General features: G+C 46.0%; 1 protein-coding gene across 1 annotated transcript in view; it reads left to right on the top strand.

The window, feature by feature from the left end:
- PAH (phenylalanine hydroxylase) overlaps positions 1-21,084 on the top strand; it is a 39,849-nt gene that overhangs the window by 5,095 nt on the left and 13,670 nt on the right. Inside the window, exons 3-4 of the mRNA XM_009332953.1 lie at positions 10,543-10,726; positions 19,245-19,333. Of these exons, the coding sequence (XP_009331228.1) occupies positions 10,543-10,726; positions 19,245-19,333 (273 nt within the window). The remainder of the gene's footprint in view (positions 1-10,542; positions 10,727-19,244; positions 19,334-21,084) is intronic.

Raw genomic sequence — 21,084 nt, 5'->3', positions numbered from 1 at the left:
TTATATTTATATTTATATTTATATTTATATTTATATTATTTATATGTATAGAAAGGCAAATATAACCTGAATGTGAGCCGTGTGACTCATAGAGCACATGTTGCATGAAGCATTTCTACTAGGGGCAGCTACTGTCCTCTTAGCCCTTGTTTACCTCAGTAAATCTGATATAAATAAGCCCACCATCTCCCACTGTTGGTACTTCTACAGAGAGGGTAGATGATAACTACAAAACAGCATAAAAATGGCAGCATTTTGCACTTTGTTCACTCCAAAGGAACTCAGCGGTTTGTACTGACTGATTCGGAAAACTTTTGGAGAAACAAGGAGCCATTTACCTTTCAGGACATTGTGTGCCTATTTATTCTTCCAGAAATATTTCCCAGATGTCATGGATGCAGTTTAAAAAGCACGAAATCCTTGCAATTCAGGATGGCCGTGTTGCAACACACACAGCTGTGTACTCTGTGTTCCCAAGCCAATACACTCTGTTATATTGGTTTTGTGACTCTTTTTTTTAAAGAATATCAACATGTAATAGTTGTGCCTGAAAGCAGCTCTTTCTATAGAACACTGTAAAAAGTTGTGGCCTGCATACTTTCCATTTGTAAACTGAATTGACTAGGGGATGAAAGGTTTGTGTGGTATTAGTACAAATGAAAAATAATTATGAGTTATAGGACATATTTGATTCATTAAGATGAAGGGAAATTCATACCAATGACAGCAGAGCTAGTCTGAATCTGTGAACTGACCATTGCAATACAGTCCTGCAAAATGTCCATATGTTGGCAGCGTGCATGTCTGTAGGTGAACTAAGGAGGCCTGTTGATATTCTCTTATTAAATGCATTGCTGTCTACTAACCAAATTGCTATCAGCCTTAAAGGAAAATCCGCAGGGGAGTTAGTATAGAAAGGAGAGAAATAGCCACTCCTTGCGTATGACTCTTCTTGCCCCAAAGCACGTACCTAAACTAGACCAGCTGAATCATGGTTTTCCCAAGTGACCCTGACAGCAACTGAAAGATGTCTGCACTGTGGTGGTTTCCCAACCCAATGAGGCTGATTCTTTCTGTGCAAACTTGCAATCTGCCCCAGCACCAAGGTTTGACAAGAGACCGGGCATAGGAACTCTTAAGCCAGTTTTGCGTGCTGTTGGCAATGTAGTAGGGCTGGAGGGAAGGAATTTAATGGTACAAGCCTGACCTGCAGCTTCAGCTCCTCAGGACTGTCATTAACGAATTCATGAGTACTGGGGTGTGTAAACCAGAGCAGCCCTTGGGCTGTTCTAACTCAACGTAAAGGTCCTCGCTCTGTGTACAGCTGTGTAAGACTCATGGACATGCACAGCTGAGACAACCCCCACCCTTTCCCACCCAGGCCATAACCATGGTATCTCAGAGACACAGACTTTGTTCTCAGTGACATCTGCAGCAGAGATGGGGAAGGCGGTGATATACAGGTGAAGGGTGGGGACAAAGAGGAAGACCTCGAGAGGGTTTTTTTCCTCTTGTACCCCTTCCCTGCTTGATAAAATCAACTGTGAGGTGCAGGTTAGCTATAGGAGTTGGTCCAGACCCTCTGTTGGTGGGCTCCTCTGGGCAGGGAGACCCCTCGCCTTGTCACCAGGGTCTCTGTCTCCAGCTCGGTGCTGGCCTGGGGAAACACAGTGGGTTTGTCTCAGAGGGGTGGCACAGGGAGAAGATGTGGGAACGGCTGCTTTGGCTGTCACTGCCTCACACAACCACATGAAGTAGGAAAAAGGAAAACAAAAAAGCCACAAAATATGATCAGACTGTTCCCCGAAGTGGACGTGGCGCTGCAGCTGCTGGCCCCCACAGAGGGCCAGACCTTGTACAGCCACTCGTGCGTGCTGATGGCCATGTGTGGTGTGTTCGGAGCCCCTCTGATCCTTGCTGAGGCTGGGGTTTGCCCAGGCTTCTGGGATCTCTCTGGGCACTCGCACATGGGAACGCAGGCGGAGGGCACAGCTCAACCCTCTCCTCCTCCCAGCTCACACTTGGGAGTGATTAAGGGATGGTGCCTCCAGCACTGGCTTTGAGGATTTTGCCTTTTCTCTAGACAATCTGTAAAACTACTCTGGGACACGAAGAGGGGAGGAGGAGGATTAAGAGAGCTGTAAATATGAAAGTCTTGAAAATAAATCCTCTCTCAAGACAGGGAAGAAAACGTGGAAGCAATATCCAGACTGAGATACAGGGAATTGAGGGGATACCTAAAGAAAGGAGACATCTCATGGTGCCATCAGCAGCCAGGCTGCCTTTCTGTAAAGGAAGTGTCTGTGTGGACCTGGGGAGGTTCATCCTCTCCTTGATTTAAGAGCTGGAGCAAAAATTTCTGTTACTCTGCGAGGGTTGTTCCGTCACTCTTGTGTCCCTGCCCGGGATGCAGGAGCAGCTCCTCACTCTCAGGTTCACATCCTGCCCATGTCCTACTTCTGTGCTGGGGTAAAACTTGGCCAGGCATTAGCCCCCACTACAGCTTGATCTCCACGGGGAGCAAGAGCCCAAAGGGAGCTGTGCTGTGCTCCAGCCTGGCCCTGCACCTGGATAACAGGAGGCCCAGGACTGACGGCAAATCAAGCACCACGGCTGCTCCCCAGTCCAGACATAATCTGTACTTGCTCAGGAGGTAAACCTCCCAGGGAAGGAAGTAGTGTCCAAACACAGCCCAGATGAACTGGGTAAACCCCCATTGTGGGCCAGGATGGACTGAAGGTAGGGGGGCCTCGTATCCAGGTAGGTGAAGGCACAAGGCCAGTGGCTACAGAGAGAGCACTCACAGGAGAGAATTACATCCTGTAACTGAGACACCAAGTTTAAGAGAATTTCAATGTGTTTTGGGGAAAGACCAATGTTTGTCCTACTCAAACATCCCTCAGGGTTGCTCATGCAGTTGAGAGAGTGCTGCATGCTCTCACATTTGTTTTTTTGCTCAAAGACCCAAACTCTTGTTTTCTGTTCAGATCCCAGTTGCACACAAGTATGTGGCTACAGTGACAACTGTTGTTTTTCCTATGTAGCTTGAAGGCTTTTTTTCTGAGGAATCTCCTCTATGTACTCAGCTCCTTAAGTCTGCTGTCTTTATGTCCAAAATGTACTTGATTATATCCACTTTCTTCTTATGTTTACTCTTGATTCATATTCTCTCTAATGCATTTCAGTGCTAGGCCAATGCACAATGTCAAAAAAGAGCAAGCAGTCTGTATGGAAGTAGGGCTAGACCCTCAGAAGGGCAGACACATATTTAAAGGAAGACTATATGGCTTTTTAAGCTGGAAGCATTTCTGTCTTTAAAAGCAAACCCGGGCCACGTCTACGGAAGGGTTCAACATCTGCTTTGGGTGGGAGGAGAATCTTTTCTCAGCCTCGCACACAAAAATAAGCAGCACTCAGGAAGACCCCCTAAACACCAGACCTCAGCAGGCTCCTAAGCTCTTCTGACCCTTGGCTCTTGTCTCCCCTCTGTTTTGCAAATCCTTGCCTGGTTGCATGAGTCTGCTCCTCCTGGGCTGCTCTGTACCCAGGGTGCCCTATGCCACTGTTGACAGTAGAGTCCCTGCAGTCCCTTCTCCACCTTCCCTGTGGAGAGGCAATGTCTGCAGGGCCAGACTCACCCTCTGACATGTGCTGTAATGTAATATCAGCTCAATCATACCCAGTAATAAGTAGATTGTTAAAACTGAATCCACTTTGCTTCCATACTAGCTGCTCTGTGTGTATATTGGGATGTGGTAAAGATTTGCTTTCTGCTTATCAAACCCAATTATTTTGCACTTGAAAAGCCTGTTTGTCCATAATCTTTATCTGTCCTAGTGTGCATACAGCTTCCTTATGGGTTCTGCTTGGGTAACACCTCTGTCCTCATTGCAGTCTTGAGGGTAGCTGTAGAGACAGCATAAACCCACCAGCAGAGTCTTTACACCAACTTCATTTTATTAGGACCTGCTGTGCACTAAGGCACTGCTTGGTGCAGCCATATGCTGTTTATTTGTCTCATGTTATTACAGAAGATGATAGCTAGGAAGCCAAAACTCAGATAAATACGTTAGTCTGAAACAGAACATCACACACAAGCAAAATATCATGCTTATGTCAGGAAGATAGAATAGTTATTGTGGAGTTAAGTTTCTTTTTTGATTCACTGGACAAATCAAAAAGTTACAGCATATAAGTCCAGGTCAGAAAAAGACAGAAATCTTCCAGGTCTCTTATCAAAACTGAAAAAAGCAAGGCAGAGCATTTTGGGTTAAATCAAATGTTACACTTGATGGGAATGTTTATTTTTCTCTGTAGTGATAAAAGCCTATTGAAATTGAGATCATTTTTTTAAACAACAAAGCCCATTCTGAAAGAAAAAAAGTGAAAAAAAAAGTTGTCCCCCCTCAAAGATTGGCATTTCCAAAGTTAAATTAATCATTAAAAAATATCAGAACTAAACATTTCAATATGCAAAAAGGATTGCCCTCAGTTTTAATTGAAATTTTTCCACATGAATTTGTGAATGCATTAATCTCCTCCAAAGTTCTTTTCCTGATGGATTTACGAGTAGTAGAAGACATGTCAGCTGTGGTATGTGGCAAACATTGGGTTGGAATATATTACAAGTTTGCTCAACCCATTCTCGGAGAGGAGCCTTCCATCTTCTTTTCACTGACATGACCTTCCCAAATACAGAGCAGGACTTCAGTACAAGGTCCAGCCGTGAGTGGTATTGTTTACAGTGGGTAGGGCTCTAGCTCAAAAGCAGCCCCATTGGTTTGGACTGAGTAGTACTCCTGCTCCTGGAGTAAGTTACTGCTCCATGGGAGGACTGGATGAGAGTAATGGGCTGCACTGAATGAGACCCTGAACTTTCAGAGCCAGCAAAGATGACTGTGCTCTTTTTCTGTTTAGGAGCTTACTGTATTCAACAGAAAGTCCAAAGTGACTGTTATCTCTTTGTCCCTTAGGAAGGTATTGGCTCTGCAGTGTTTTTTGGGTTGTTTCCAAATCAGGAGAAGCAAGCAGTCACTTTGGCCAGGGGGTGTGTTGGAGGTATCTGCAGCGATAGGTGAACAGGCCAGGCATGCCTCTCCCAAGAGACTTGTTTTTTCATCACCGTATGCGTATGCACAGCTACAATAATTTTATTGCACCTGAACTCAGTGCTCCAGATCCGTGTCAGTCTGAGCTCTCCTCTTTCCAGGGCCAGGAGAGCAGGGCTCCTTGATCTAGTAAAATAACATGAGTTTTAAGAGAGGAGTGCCATCTTGCTAGGTGCTTATGCAGTGCCACATGCTCTTATGTCTGTTTTTTGGTTTGTCCTACTCTTCATGTTTTGTGGCTAGATTGTGCTGAATGCCTCATACCAAACTTCAGGGCTGGAGCAGAAGTGCAGAGTGATGGGCACCAGGGACTGCTCCGGGGCCCGCTGCCCTCTGGAGCTGTTTGCTGGCAGGGGTTACCTCTGGGTCCCTTTGCCTCTGGGAGCTTGTCATGCAAGGAATATCCTGGCAGATGTGGGGGAGAAGATGGGGAAGCACTGTCTTCAACTGAGAAGGTGGCTAAACCAGACGGCTGCCTTTGCCTTCACTTTGGGAAACCATGGCTGAAGGCATCGCTGTAACTTCCAACTCCTCCAATCTGTGAAAATTAGGCACTGAGTTTCTACTTGTGCTTCTGAAAGTGTCATCCTTCAGGAAACCCAGAACTAGCCCATGGCAAGGGTTAAAAGGACATGTCACTTTTTTTGGTATCAGGAAACTGCAAGTAAATTCTTGTTTTGGGAGAGTTCACCCAAGTTCTCACTGAATGTTGATTAGCGGCACTGTAGAGATGTTGACGGTTTTTCATCTGGTAACAATGTGGGGTCTCCTGATGAAGCCAAACTTGCTTAATGACAACAGTCATGAAAACAAGCTGCAGATGGATTTCACAGCTGTACTTAGTTTTAGCAACCGTATACAGGAGCACTTAGTAATGCGTAAATGGAAGGACATATGAATGCCATGAGAAGCAGTAGTCCATAACATTCCCAGAAATGATCCATCCCTACTGAAAGCTTCCCCATGTAGCTGTGAAAACACAACTTTTCTTTTCCAATGATCAGGCCATTAAACTCTCTGAGCGTGGGATCACATTCTCTTGGCAGTGACCTCTGCAAGACTGCCGACATAGTGTAACACCAGGCTGGTTTGATCCCACCAGTGTGGGGCAGATGCAGGGTGGGAGACACTTGGTTGGGATGGCATAGTTGGAATAAACTGGGGAAGGGGCTGGAGCTGCTTCATGGTCTCTGAGAGGGAGCCAAGGCTGAGGTCCAGCGCTGCTGGGTAAGGCAGGCAGGGAGACGGGTAATCTCCCCCTGCATCCACCGTTGCCTCTGTTGTAAAATGATATCTGTATCACTAACCCCTGTCATTCAAAAATCATGACTTACACAAAATGGACTTAGTTCTAACTTGATTTTTGAGCTCTGAGAACATGTCTTGAGACTTCTTTCTCTAATGGGCAGTGATAGAGATACAGTTAATTCGGATATTCAAATAATGAAAGCTGAGATCTTTCACCACCAGGAGTGGAGGTATTAAGAAAAAAAGCAATAAATTTGGAGTGACTTCTGCTAACTTCAAGGGATCTGGCAATACTGTACCCCTGTGATCTCCATTAGGTGCTACACCTAATGCTACCCTCAGTCCTCAAGGCAAAATCTGTTCCGAATTGTTAATAGTTGCTAAAAAGTATGTTAGAAATGGCCTAGTACACTGTTTTGAAATAAATGCAAGGTGAACAGCTACCCCTCCTCTACCAACAGAGAAGCACTCCAGCAGGTACGTGGTTGTATGATAGGATGTGTCCATGTAGGAGAGACTCAACCTCTATGCTGATCATAAACCTGAGGAGAAGTAGGGAAACACCAATCTGCTGCAAGTTCTTTGCAGTTGCAATGGATGATGGAGCGAATTCAGCAGAGGCACATTTAATCTCAAGTCATGGGCTCATCTGATTCCTATGAACTCTAAAACAGGAAAGGCAGAAGAGACCAGTTTTAATAGTTCAGGTGTGAATACAGCCTCAAATGTGTGACAGCCCAGATCTTCCAAAAACAGTTAGGTTAGGAGTTAGGTTCCATCAACAAAAAATAGCTGAGAAATCATGAAGTGCCATAAAATAAATACAGAATTTTTATTAGCTGTCTTTTGAGGGCATACATTGTCAACATTTCAAGCTCTATTAAAAAAACAACAGAGAGATTGAAAACTGCTCAAAATAAACAACTAAACCAAAAATGCCCCCATTCTCCTTTCTCAGGTAAGCATTTGTCTCCAGAAGTTGGAGCTTTAAATGAAGCATCAACTACTGTGAGAAACCTGATGCAATTGCAAGATTTGGCAATACTGAGGATACAAAAGTTTTGAACAGTGTGAAACTATGAAGATTAAACACTAGATGGAGTAGTTGGACTAGAATGAAATTGAGATTTGTAAAGCAACTCTAGTAACAGAGCCACTGTAAATATTTTGAAATCAGGGGCTTAGTAGGGAGGCACAGCATATGAGAGCATGTTTCTCCAGGAGCACCAGTTCAGGGAGTTGGACTTATGCTGCTGAATTCTTGCTTTGAAAACAGTCACCAGAAGAGTTCTCCCTTCAGCTTCTCTGCTGTGAGGTCCTGAAGCCTCGGCACAAAGAGGTAACGGGTTGGCTCTGCACATTGCTGAGCTGCAGGCACCCCTCAAATAAACAGCAAACCAGCTTCACATTCTGCGGGAAGCTGTTCTGCTTATCTCAGGTGTAAGAAAGGAGGTGACTCTTTCCATGAGCTCCTTCCTCTCTGTCTTCTTTTTTTTTTTTTCCTTTTTCCCACTCTTTTAGGTTGTGGCCATACTTTGGGAGGCATTGATGCTCCTGCTGACTTAAGCATGCCTTGTGCCCACCCTGCAGCTTGTCTCTTCATTCCCAACCCCTGCATCGTTCCCGCCATTTTGTGGGCACCACTGTTTGTGCAGCTGCTCACTGAGCCAGGTTGGAGAGCTGGTACAACAGAAAAGTCACCTGGCCAAAAAAAAAAGGATATAGTCGAGGTAGCTGTGTGATCTCTCAAACACCTCTGCTATCTCCAGGGGAGGGATGCTGAGGCAGGGATGAACATTTTTGGGTGGGGGAGGGAAGTGGGGGATAACAGCCACAGAAGAGAGGTCCATGTTATCACAGCCTCTGCAAGATGTAGAAAGCCCAGTCAGGGCCCGGGACCCCATTCCCCGTGAATCTACACAGAGACAGAACATAACACCCCGACACATCAGTGCAAGGTGAAAGTAAAGCAGCACCCCAGTGTGCCTGAGCAGAGCCTTTGGCAGGGGGAGGTTTTACACCTGCTCTCCACCTATGCAGAACAGCCGAACGGCCCAGGGCTCCGAGTGCCAGCCCCACATTGCCACACCGCCTCTCCATGGTGCAGCCGTGGCAAAGAGGCTGGCAGCCCCCTGCGCCTGCTCTCGGTCAAAAGCTTCAAGCCCCGAGTCATCTGAACTTCCAGCTCTGGGCTGCCCCACCTCCCAGCACCTCACCAAGTAGAGGGTACAATGTGCGGTCTGTTTGCGAAACGGGGCTTTGGAGGCCTAAAACAAATTGTCCTCAGGGCCCAGGACAGTGGCGGCCATTCTCTCCCCCAGACGGCCCCGCGAGGACAGCATCTCTCAAGAGCAGCAGTTGGTGAATGCGCTTTTGACCTTTTCAACTTATTGTATTGGTATCTAGCCAAACAATTTAAGTTCATCTGTAGCGTGTGACACTCAGGAAACAGAGGAATGACATGCATGTTTTTTTCTACAAAGTAATAAACTGCCTTTTGTGGTGGAGTGAATGAGGCCTTTGCCACTGATGGCCAGATGTCCCCCTGTGCTGTGCAAGCAGTGAGAAGAGCAAAGAAAACCTTAAAGGCCTTGAGAAGCTCAAACTAGAGGGAGGTACAGGAAAAAAGCTTCCCTTTTTCTTCCCTGTAGGTCACAAGTAGATCCTCACAGCGTTTCTTCATGGATGAAATCCTGACCCTACTGCAGCAGAGGGTTTGACACTGACACCAGCGGGGCCATCATTTCACCCCATGTACTTTGGGGTCTTCTTATGCCTGAAAGCAGCAAACCAGCAGCTTCTCCAGGGCTGCTGAACGCCGTGTGTCAGCTCCTCTGACTGTTCTGTGGTTGTTCTTCAGGCTCAAATTTCCTCCAGGGGTTGGTCTATTTCTCACAGGGGACAGAAGCCCAGACCTGGCCTTGGTGTGCCGTGGCTGCAGCTGCAGTGTGAGCCTGACGGGAAGGTCAGGTGGTAAAGTCAGCACCAATTGAAATCTGTTTAAAAGGTTTTTCTAAAAAAAAAAAAAAAAAAAAGAAGTAATACTTTCATATTCAAATTACACTACTCAGGAAAACATTTGAGTTCAGCTGAACTGAGGTAGATTTTCCTGGACTTGTGCTTAAGTGACTGGAAAAATAGGATTTTTAGCTACTTGTTGCTTTACACATTGACATGATGGCATGCTTGAGGTCAGGTACCCACTGGCCATAGTCATCAAGACCATAGTTGCAAATGATCCCTTTCTTCAAAGCTAGGAGGCACTGCTGCTGGTCAGTGAAGATATTTGATGAGATGGAATTTGAATTTCTGTGCTAAAGAAAAGGCTTATTTGCTGTGAGAGTGATCAGACTCTGGAGCAGGTTGCCCAGAGAGGTTGTGGAGTCTGCATCTGTGGAGATACTCAAAATGCAACTGGACACAGTCCTGAGCAATCTGCTCTAGCGGACTCTGCTTGAGCAGGACTGAGTTGGACTAGATGATATCCAGCAGCCCCATCCAACCTCAGTCACTCCGCAGTTCTGTGATTTTGTGATGCTGTGATTTAAAACACCCATGTTTTTATTTGCACAAACCTGGGCTACCTTTTTGGTGCAGATACGTTTCCCATTGGATCTCTGCCCAACACCTGCTCACAGCCCTGGAAACTGTGCAGGTGGCTTTGCAGGTGACTGTGCAGTGGCTTGGCAGAAGCTTATCTCACAGGGTGCCCAACTGCTTGCTTTTCCAACCTCCTTTCAAGATGCTCATAAATACAGCATTTGCTTTCTCATGAGAGGGTTCTCTACAGGTGGAACGCCTACTTCCCGTGTTGATCCTGGGGAAATGTTCTTGTCCACCCAGACAAGCTCCCATTACGTACTTGCGGTGCTGGAGTCACTATTTACAATACAAAGCCTGTTTACAACTTGTATCCTGCTTCTACCTTTTTCAAAGGTTTATGTAGTGCATAGTCTTTATGGTGGTGCTCTGCACAAGGATGAGCCCCACATCCTTCTCATTCTTCCTTTTTGTCTCTCTCCCTCTTGTGAAAATCCTCAGTCCAGTGGCCACCAGAGGCAAGTCTCTACTTTTGAGTTATTTGGATTGTATAGTATGGGTTGTTGACTAACACGTGAATTTTAGCTAGTCTTTGTCATATTTGTTCCCCCAAACCCTGTGTGACTAAAATATCTCTTTCTCATAGGAAAAAGGTATAAACCTGACCCACATTGAGTCTCGACCTTCCCGTCTCAACAAAGATGAGTACGAATTCTTCATTAACTTGGAAGGCAAGAATGTCCCAGCGCTGGACAAGATCATCAACTCCTTGAGAAATGATATCGGAGCAACAGTCCACGAGCTTTCACGAACAAAGAAGAAGGACACTGGTAAGGATACACTGACAAGGATAATATTGACAAGGAATTGACAATGTCATATACTTAAATGACTTCTTTTTCCTGTAGCAAAGGAGTTCCTCTTGGATCTGTATGGCTGCATTTCCCTCCCTCTGCCTATTTTGCTGATATTGTAAGCTTTTTCATACAAAGATTTTCTCTCATTGTAAACTGCAATGCTCCATCTTTTGCCGTGCTTCTGACTGGGTGTCCTGGGAACTGGTGTTATGCCCTAAGCAATTGTGCAGGAAGTTGTAGGTACATCTATTTTCTGCTCCCAGTCTCTGCCCTGTTTTAAAACAGGCAGCATTTATATACACAGCTTTTGGTAAGTCATGCGGGGTGGCAACTTTTGTTCTTGACACACACCTGTAACGTGAAGGAATAACAGGGGTGCAGGTGGGACCCAAACTGCCATGTTTAACGCAGATACGTTAGCTTATCAAGCCCAATGACATATCTCCTGAATCTCTGACTACCATCCCATAGCTTTTGGACCACTGAACACTGAAAGCCACTGCAGAGCCTGTACACTTTTAGCCTTTTCCTATGTTCTCTGCCCACATGAGAACTTGGAAGACGAGAGACAACAAGGATCTCCATATGGGATGCACTACATCTGTCTAGTTACTGTCTGCCCTGAGTCAAAAACCCCACATAAACTCAATCACAATTTAAAAGGGCAAACAGTTCCAGAAAAATCTGCAGGTGCATGTATAGACTTGGCTTGCAGATGGTACATCAATTCCCCTGAGAAATCCAGGCCTTGATCTGCCTCCTTTTCCCTCCCACCCCATCCCCATAATAAATCGGTGCCTGTTCAGCACCCAGCAGAGTCAAGCCTCTACAGTGCCATTTTATGGAAAAATGTCACCTATTGAAGACTGCCTTTCGCCTTACTAAGGAAGGATGGCTCCCTGGAGTCCCAAGGGAGGTCACCAAGAGTGTGTCCTGGAGACATCTACAATGCCTGTGCATTGTGTGTCCCAGCTGGGGGACTGCCTTATCTTGAACACTTCTCCCAGAGGGCACTCAGGTGAAAAGAAGCTGTTTTTTAACTTTTAAGTGACACACAGACCCTGTGAACCCAGTCAGACTTTGCTGTCTTGTACAGTGAGTCCATTCAGAGTCAGTCCATACAGAGCCAGCACTGACAGATGAGTACGTTACAATTATGATAGGGCATCATAAAAATAGATGTAAAATTTTAAATCAGAAGATGGGGGCAAAAGTCCTGTAAGGGGTTATGTGGTCTGTCCCCTGGCAAAAGGCAGGACTAGCTAAACCACCGTCTGTCCTGAGTGGTGGAGATTTCCCGGGCTCCACGGCTCTGCGCTGCGGGGCTGCCCTGCTCTGACCCAGCCTCACTTGCTGCACCGAGAGCTGATGACTTCTCCTCCTGTCTGCCTTTGACATTGGGAACAGAAGATATTCTTCCTCTTTAGACCAGCCTTTTTGGTGTCTGGTGATGTATCCTGCCCAATCTCAGCCTTCTCTTCTCAGGGCACCTGGTTTCTGGGCTTGTGGCCAATCTTGTTGCTCTTTTCTGGAGTGTCTCCAGTAGATTAGATAAAACCTAGGTGTAAATATGGGCTATAAGGATTCTATTGCTCTGGTGAGCAATTACTTAACTAATTATTAAACCAGTTGTTTCTCATTTGCTGACTCTTTATAAACTGTTTATTCAATGGATCCTTCACACAAAGTCCAGCTGCCTTCCAGATTCTCCTTATTCAGGTAGGAACTGCTAGTAAAAGGCAGCATAACAAAACAAAAAGTGACAGTGAAGTACTGTTGCAGTGCCTTCCCCCTTGCCAAATATCTCTGGGACCTCACAGATCAACCTTGGCACAAACCTTGTAGTGTGGTGGATGTGCCAAGAGCCTGGCACGATGCGGTGGCATCCTCATGGGGCAGGAGGAGGAATTGCCCTCCTGTGCTCCTAGGCTGGTATGCCCTTTCAAACACTTGGATTTACTTTCTGAGTTTGGTCTCCTGGACCCTGGCTGCTGGCTGCTTCAGCCCCATCCTTACGGGACTCTTGCACCTCTGGGCTGAGATGAAAGGAGGGGAGGAAAAGTCCCCCGGGGTGACCATTACCCCTGCTCCCTGCTGTCCCTCACACAGGTACATGTGAGTCCAACACCATCCATCCGCCTCTCCACTTTTTGGGCTTGTGGATGCGCCTCACTCCTGCTATTGAAAATGGGGAGGCTCTGCCACCCACTTTGGTGGGAGCAGGAATAACTCCCTGCTCCTGGAAGAAATCCCAGGCAGGTTAGTCGTAATTCTGCCTTCGGAGGGAAATAAGGAAAGATTTTGTGAGTTGTCCGTGCTCCTAATTGTCAGAGATTTTTGCTGGAGTTGAGGCTGCTTGGTACAGTGATGGCTGCCCAGCATCCAGTCTGAGACATATGTAAATGCCTCTTCAGATAACAGATGTGATTTTAATAGGATTTCAGACTTTAAATGCTTTAGGTCTGGATCTGCCTCTTCCTTCCTAGGAACAACATGAAAGGACATTAATACCTTCTTGAGATCACTGCTAGTAATCCTTTTACTGTTTCCTTTGTGTCCTACCCATGACATTACATTTGAAGATGAAAAAGAAGAAGGCAGATACTCTTTGGAGTCAGTTCTCTCCATTCATGAGATGGAGGGACAAAAGGTTGATTAGGTGATTTATGATCATGTCAAATCAAAGATGATCTCTTCTGGGGGCTTTTTTATTTGCAGAAGAGAGTTACAGGGCCTAGCAGGGCTTGCCATTACTTTTGTTTTTCTAACTATTATTAAGAAGTTAGTAATAAACTTTATTAAAGAATAAACTTTATTAAAGAATGAAGTTGTGTATAAGTATAGGCCAGAGTCGGATAGAGATACAGCTCTAAATATCAGCCAGGAAAGGCTTGTGAGTGAAATTCTGACTGCATAGAAGTTAAAACTCCCGTGGTCAGCTGTAGGATTAGGATTTCACTGCATGTTACTGTGTTGATCAAAGGATTTTTTGAGCTAGATTACCCTGTCAGTGCTGCAGAAAGGGACTTGATCCCCTTCTGTCTGAGAGGATAACTCGTATTTGTTTGTTAGTTTCAGTAATTCAGAAATAGTATAAAGTGGGAGCAATTTATTGCCAAGGAAAGAGAGGAAGATTGATATTTCTTTTTGCCCTTTCCCTTTTTCTTCTCTTTTTTGTTTTCAATTTCAACTTCTCTCATGAGTAATAAGGGTCCAGTCAAACTGAAATCCCCAAAGAGCCGTATTTTGAAAGGTCAAACAATCCCTGCTTAGGGTATGAACTGTGGGTGGCAAATTCTGGGCTGAGGCAGCTACAAGGGCAGAGCCATGGCAAATCTGGTCGTAATCCACAGATGTGATTTTGTGATATTTTATTCCTAAAACACAGAACAACAGCAATATGCCTCCAGGGAGCAAACTCTCAGGAATATGGTTATGGAGACGTTGTCATGCTCTTCTCAGTTGGCAGGTAAAGGCTGGGAAGGTTTTCTCCTGAAGGCAGTCCGAGCTTCCATGGGACTGATTCTTTCACCACTGCCTGAAGATGCTCTCAGCCCTTCTTTGCTAAGGCTTAACTTTGTTTATGTTCATGATTTGAGCAAAAAATCCCTATTTTACTCAGTTTCCTGTAGGAAGCACACAGTGCCATTCTTGGGACAGTGCTCTGTGGACAGTCAGAAAAAATTTCTTGCCTTGCCCCTTCTGTATAGTTCAACATTAAACACATGTGTATATGCTTTATTGGGCGAGGTATAAATGAACAGCGCTTTTTTTTTGTCTGAGCACTCTAACTGTTTTTAGGGTCTTTCCTCTCTTAAATGCAAAATGTAATTTTGGTTTCCCATGTACACACCAAAACAGTTACAAATACCAGGTTTGGACCAGCAGTGTAATTTTAGCTGAGAGCAGGCCAGCAAAATGCTCTAAATCCTAAGGTAGTTTCAGAGTTTCAGATGAGATAGGCTAGCAGTCACTGGGCCAAAAGCCCTTTGTAGAGATGGAAAGATTTGTTGTGAAAACACAGTGCATCTCTTCATGGCTCTTTTTGGAAACAAGCTGGGTATCTGCAGACCACTCGGAGCCCATGAATAAAAAAGAATTAAATATTATTCTGTTGCAGCATTAGGGAAATGCAGACAATTTATTGCATTTCTGAGACAGGCTGGAGGCTGAAGTTCTGTAGGGGCCTTGTTTGCTAAACCCTGAGGCTGGCCAAAGCATTTGGGACCATTTAAAAAAGGGCTAAACCTGGGCCTCGAACTGCTATAAATTGCATAGACCTGTCTTTGACCCTCCTCATAATGGTCCAAATGGAGGAGTTCTGCAGAAGTCCTCACTGCCCCTGGTTTGCTGCCCCTCATATAAATGGCTTATTAGCATTCTGCTAAGCGTTTGACCCCATGGTAATTTGGTCACTACTTGGGTGTCCAGCACGATCCCATAAATGCTGTTGTTTCACTTACAGACAAATCAATATTTATTACTGATCAGCCCACATTTGCTCCTCAAACCTTCACAGAGGCCCAGTGTTGCAACAGCTTGCCCTGGCAATTCGTTAATGGCCGTGCAGACAGACAGCGAGTCTGGCGAACGGGGCTGGAGGAGGATGTCACAAACAAAATATGGGATAGATTCAGCCAGGGGGTAATTTGATTTGATCTTTTAAATAGTTGCTGGGAGGGCTCGGGACAGCCTCCTGGCACACCACAGCTAGGCAGAAGACCCAGTAGCCCTTTTGCACCCTGGTCCCTGATGCAAGGGCTGTAATTGGTGCAGTGCCTGCCCTGGGGCTGTGCTCAGCACCTTTGACTCTTGTTTCTGCGAGAGCTGAGAAGGCTCAGGACTTTCCAGGACCTGACTTAACGTCAGCTATGCTGGTGCAAATAGCACTAAGCATCCTCAGGATTTCCCTTTCACAGCCTGCCCCTTTCATCCAGCCCTGCGAGCTCAGAGCTGCTCTCTCTTAGCCACCGCTGGTGTCTGGGGGGACCTGAGTGGAGGACAGACACCTGCTGAAAATAGGTCAGGTACCTATAGCGGCTGCATGCCTATAAGATAAGGTGCTGCTCCTGTGTAGGGGAAAAACAAGCCACACATCTCCATGCCTGGGACTGACACCGCATCAGCCTGGGGGTCGGTCTGTCCCAGAGTTTATCATGAGTTCTGCAAAAAGTAGGGGATCTTGAGAATAAAATGTGTTTAATGAAAGTAAGTCACTATTCGGTATCCATTTTATCCCTTCTTGAAGTTGCAATGATTCAAACCCTGCCCACCTAGACCTTTCTGATTCAGGGCAGCAAAACCCTACAGTCATCGCTGCTGAAATCCACTGCAGACTTCAGCCCCCACCAGTCTGTCTGCACAGCCCGGACCTTTCAGGTCATGGTGCGTCCCTGAGAATAGCGGTTATTCACTAACACTGACAAATTCTTTGCTGTGGCGCTGCCAGACAGCTTTTTTTCCAGTGCCTAATCCCAAAACATTTATTCGTGTGCCTCACCTCAGCCTGATAGTGGGGAGTCTGAAGCACAAAACAGTGAAGCGATTCCCCCACCATCACACAAAGCTCAGTGGCAGAGCTAGGAGATAAACCTGGTGCCCGGCTGCCCACGTAGAGAATAGGGGCGGGATGGCTGGGTGTGCTCACCCTTCACAAGGCGTGAGTAGTGACCCCTCTCTAGGGCTCAGACACACCTTTTTCTACTCACCCTCTCTGACCGGTTATAACTCAAGGGGCTGGAGGCGCAGGAAGGTTGCTAAGAGCAAGGTGAGAGAGTATTTCTGGAGAAACTAGAGAGCTAGCGGTACACGCAACAAATAAAGTCATTTTGGGAAGATCTTCCTGGGACTGCTGCTGCCATCTAGTGACTTGTTCAGGTCTGGTTTTTAGGGCAAAGCAGAAGGGTGTGCAGCTCGGAACGGGGGGGGACCAAAACCCACTTCTGCTGGGCGGGAGAAGGGGAGGCACAGCCGGGAGCACCGTGGAGCCGCCGGGCCGGGTCTCTGCAGCCCGGGGAGCCCTGGCAGCCTGGGACCTCCCCCGGCTGGCAGCCACCAGCTGCCTGCTTTCCCTGGCCTGCCTGAAACAAATCCGAGGGCTCCCAGCGGGAGCGTTGGATGGAGCCAGGCTGGTGGTGGGACAGCAAGCAGGTCAGGGGGAGCGAGCGCTCTGCATGGGGCTGAGCCGTGGTCGCCCAAAGTGTGCTCTGTAAAGCTGCTGTTGTTGCGCTGGCCCCTCTGCGCAGGTGCCTCGCAGAAACCCAGTCCCACAAGTGCCCTCCATGTTGTTAGGCTCAGCAGAAAGCAAGTCTGAATAATCCTGGAAACAGCATGATTCTCTTATCCCCTAGGTGGTCCATCCAGGTCTGGGATGAACCCCATCAGTGAGGCGCTTCAGGGAGCTCATGCAGCAGCTGCCGGCTGGGGATCAGGTTCATTTGGCACAAAACCCAAAATCAAATGGGGAGGTATGGCTGAGTGGCAGTGCTCCCAGCCGAGCAGAGAGCCACGTAGGGGAATGAGCTGTTTTACAAGCACTGACTGAGCAAGCGACACCCATTCGTGCAAGAAAGTCACTAAATGAACTGCAACATTTTATTGATAGAGAGGCTGTTCAGAGGCCCTGGGCTTGGACAGCAGACCTTTGGGTGGTACTAGCCTCAGAGTCCATGGAGCTGACTTGTACTCAGTGTGGGGAGCATATAGGACATGATTGCAGGGCCTGAGCATGGGGTACATCCTTAGATGGAGGTCTTGTGCCCTTTCCTCAGAAAAAACATGGTAGAAGTGGAAGTGGTGCAGAGAGAAGTGATGTGAGTGCTCGAAGGCAGCCCGTGGTTTCTGTGCCTGAAATACACAGGCAAAGTCTCAGCCAGGATGACGGATGGTAGATGGAGGATCTGACAGGGAGGTATAAAATCCTAGGTGGTCTGGAGAAGGTGAATAACAACAAATGATGTTTGTATGCAGGAACTAATTAACATCAAATGAAATAATCAAGTTTTAAACAAAAACAAATATTTTTTCATATCACATGTAAAGAAATGATAGAGCTCAGTGCTGAAGAATTTCCTGGAGACAGATGTGTACATGGGTTCAAAGAGCAATTAGTTGTATTTGTGAGAAGTTCATCACAGGCTTTTAAATTCAGGCATGGCTGTAGCCTCTGACTCAAGCAGAAGGGAAGGGAAAAAGAAGAGGCAGGCAACTAGGGTCAAAGGGCCAAAAATGTAAGAATGGGGCAGCAGAAGGGAAAGCCAAACAAGCCAAACCCAGCAGCACTGGCAGCTCCCAAGATGTGCCCAGCTGCCAGTGGTACCTAGTGGTGGTACCTACAGATGTGCTTCCCGAAACGATGACAGGACAAGGGAGAGGAATGGGCCCATGATCTCTGCAATCCCTCCATTGAGCTTCCCTGTCTCAATGTTTCAGAGGGCTGGGGTGGTCAGGCCCAGTGGTGGCTGACAAGGACGTCCCTTGCTTCGTATGCAGCCAGATCCTTCTGGAGGTGATGGAAGAGGGGGCTGCAGCCTGGTACAGCCATTGCACAAGTGTGCCAGGCCTCTTGCTGGCGAGGGGACACATGGCAGGAGACTGCCTGGATCACTGGGTGAATACACTCGTGGCTCCAGGAAGTAGGTCTGACCTGGGATGACTGCTCCATGTACCTCATGAGCTGCAGAGAGCCTCTCCTCATAGTGCAATTGCCATGAAGACCCTTGCCTTCTGCTTTCTCCTGTCTGAACACATTGCACCTGGAAAGCCCTGTGATTCTTCCTTGCCCTCCACCTTATGTCCTTCTCTAAAGGGAAGGCCGCATGGGCATTACATGCTGTGTAGTCAGTGTGGTCCCATTTCATACCCTGACTGCGCCACAGGCAGTGTGTATAGAATGTGAGTTATAAGGCAGTAGAGAACAAGGCCCAGAATGTTAATTAGATGAATGCATTATTGTATAATGACTGCAGTAATGCAATACTAGTCTGAGGTATTAGGGTGCCATTTATCATTTTATTTCAGCATCCTAGCTTAAGTGAGGCCACCAGGTAGGTCTTAGAAAGAGATTTTCAGAGGGTCAAATCCTTCAGAGGGTATCCTTCTTGTTGTGGGGTTTCTTGCTGTTCCTTTGAAATGGCTGGTTCTAGCTCCTGTGATAGTAAGGATACTCTGGAAAAATTCCTACATTTTGGTAAGCCAAGAAACAGAATAACAAACAGAAAATCATAAATATTACAAGCCAGCTCTGCGCCAAGGGCTAGATATTCCTGATGCTCTGTATTCTTCCAACAGTGCAAAACAGCCACAAATTCAAGACAACTTGCAGGGTTTGCTCTTGCCTACTACTACAGGGAAAGACCATTGCTGCCCAAAGAATTTAGCCCCTTGCATATGTTTCTTTATATTTATGATGAAAAGATGGAAAGACCAAAAGAAGGCCCCAAACCAAGTAACAAAGGATCATACCAGTCTCTGTTTCTTTTCTGTTTTGCAGTGCCATGGTTCCCAAGAAGTATCCAGGAGCTGGACAGGTTTGCCAATCAGATCCTAAGCTATGGAGCAGAATTGGATGCCGACCATCCTGTAAGAAAAAGAGTTTTATTTTTTTAACATGTTTCTAGTTATTGGGATAGGTGTTTCTCTCATTTACATTTGCTCTGCTTTAAGACAAATCTAGTAGACTACGTCTCACATGGTTTAGGACAAGAAAGGTACGACATTTCTAGTGTTAGAATCAGCCCAATCCCTAGTATGAAATAAATCAGACCAAAGGTTGCTTTAATTTGAGCAAATACCAGGAGACCTTAAAAGTCATAGAGGTCATCAGAGCACAGAGCCACCACAGGGACACCTCTGGTTTTCCGAAGTGGCTCTGATATGGTGCCTTCAGACTCATTTTGTGAATCACTAGCAACAAAAACTTCAGAAGCAGCATGTCATAGCCCAGAGATAAGAAGACTGGTTTTTTTCATCCTTGATCACATACACACAATTGAGCTTAGTACCTTGTTATGTGGTTGTTAAATCTGACATGATTCTTGTATGGTGAGACAGAACAAAAGGAAAGTCACTGTTTCAAAAAGTTTGTCATGTAAATGGTAGAGTCAGAAAGTTTTGTTCATTGGCTTAGCTGATAAAAAAATTGTATTCAGCGGTTTTTCACCTCTTCCAGATACAAGAATACTTTCTGCTTCTATTCCCTTTCCAAGCAAACAACAACTTATTTGTCAAAACACACTGAGTTCCATGCAGTGCAACAGAAATTGCTGCTATTAGTTTAATTGAGATAGGGTGATTATAAATAAATTACACGCAGCGCAACAAAAATTGCTGCTATTAGTTTAATTGAGATGGGGTGATTAGTCATTCACTACCTATTGCTTAATTTGAGATGTGTTATGTATCATGTACAATGATTCATGATGTTCAGTGTGGTCATATGAAAGGCAGAATGAAAGGAGATACTGAGTCAATGGCCCCCTTGTGTGTCATGCGGGAATAGACCAACACTGTATTTGAAAAAGGAAACAAACAAAAAAAGATATTAAAAGGAAAGAAGCATCTCTGCTCCATTTCCTAGAATTAGTTAGTGAGCAGTTTATGCCTTAAAAAGGAAACCCAGCTGCTGGGATAAATAGGTGTGACAGTACGTAGAGTGCAGAAAAAGAGAAATTAAAGGAGCCTGTGTTTTTAGTAGTTAAGTGATATGGGATTTAATCACAAATACCTCTATGCCAGGTGGTTAATCTTGGACAGCGCATTTTTTAGGCCATTGGCTGCTTCTTTTTTACTCACACTCTTAGATCTGCACTCTACTTCAGCTCTTTCCTGTACTTGGTTGTGTTTCGTGGCCCCTCAGTCTAGCTGTGCCATGCACCACTAAGAGATGCATTCATGAACTGACACAGTGCCCAGTGAGTTGTTGCTATTTGCCCTGGAGAAGTATGTCCTAGCTTGGAAGGACGTTTCTCCACTTTAGGTGGTGAAGACACTCCTAGCCCTGAGGAACTTTTAGTCTAAATAGCAGACACACTGGGATAGGTGAATGGTTATCCTAGATGAAGATTTAGAGATTATGGCTACAGATGTCGTCTATCTGGACCTCTGTAAGGCCTTGGACATGGTTCCCCACAACATCCTTCTCTCTAAACTGGAGAGGTATGGATTTGATGGGTGGACTGTCCGGTGGGTGAGGAATTGGTTAGATGGTCACATTCAGAGGGTAGTGGTCAACAGCTCAATGTCCAGATGGAGATTGGTGACGAGTGGTGTCCCGCAGGGGTCCATATTGGGACCGGTACTGTTTAATATCTTCATCAATGGCATAGACAGCG

Source organism: Pygoscelis adeliae, unplaced genomic scaffold, assembly GCF_000699105.1.
Source record: "Pygoscelis adeliae isolate BGI_AS28 unplaced genomic scaffold, ASM69910v1 Scaffold38, whole genome shotgun sequence".
Lineage (NCBI taxonomy): Eukaryota > Metazoa > Chordata > Aves > Sphenisciformes > Spheniscidae > Pygoscelis > Pygoscelis adeliae.
Note: the sequence above shows the minus strand (reverse complement) of the source record. Positions and strands in the feature narration are given on the sequence as shown.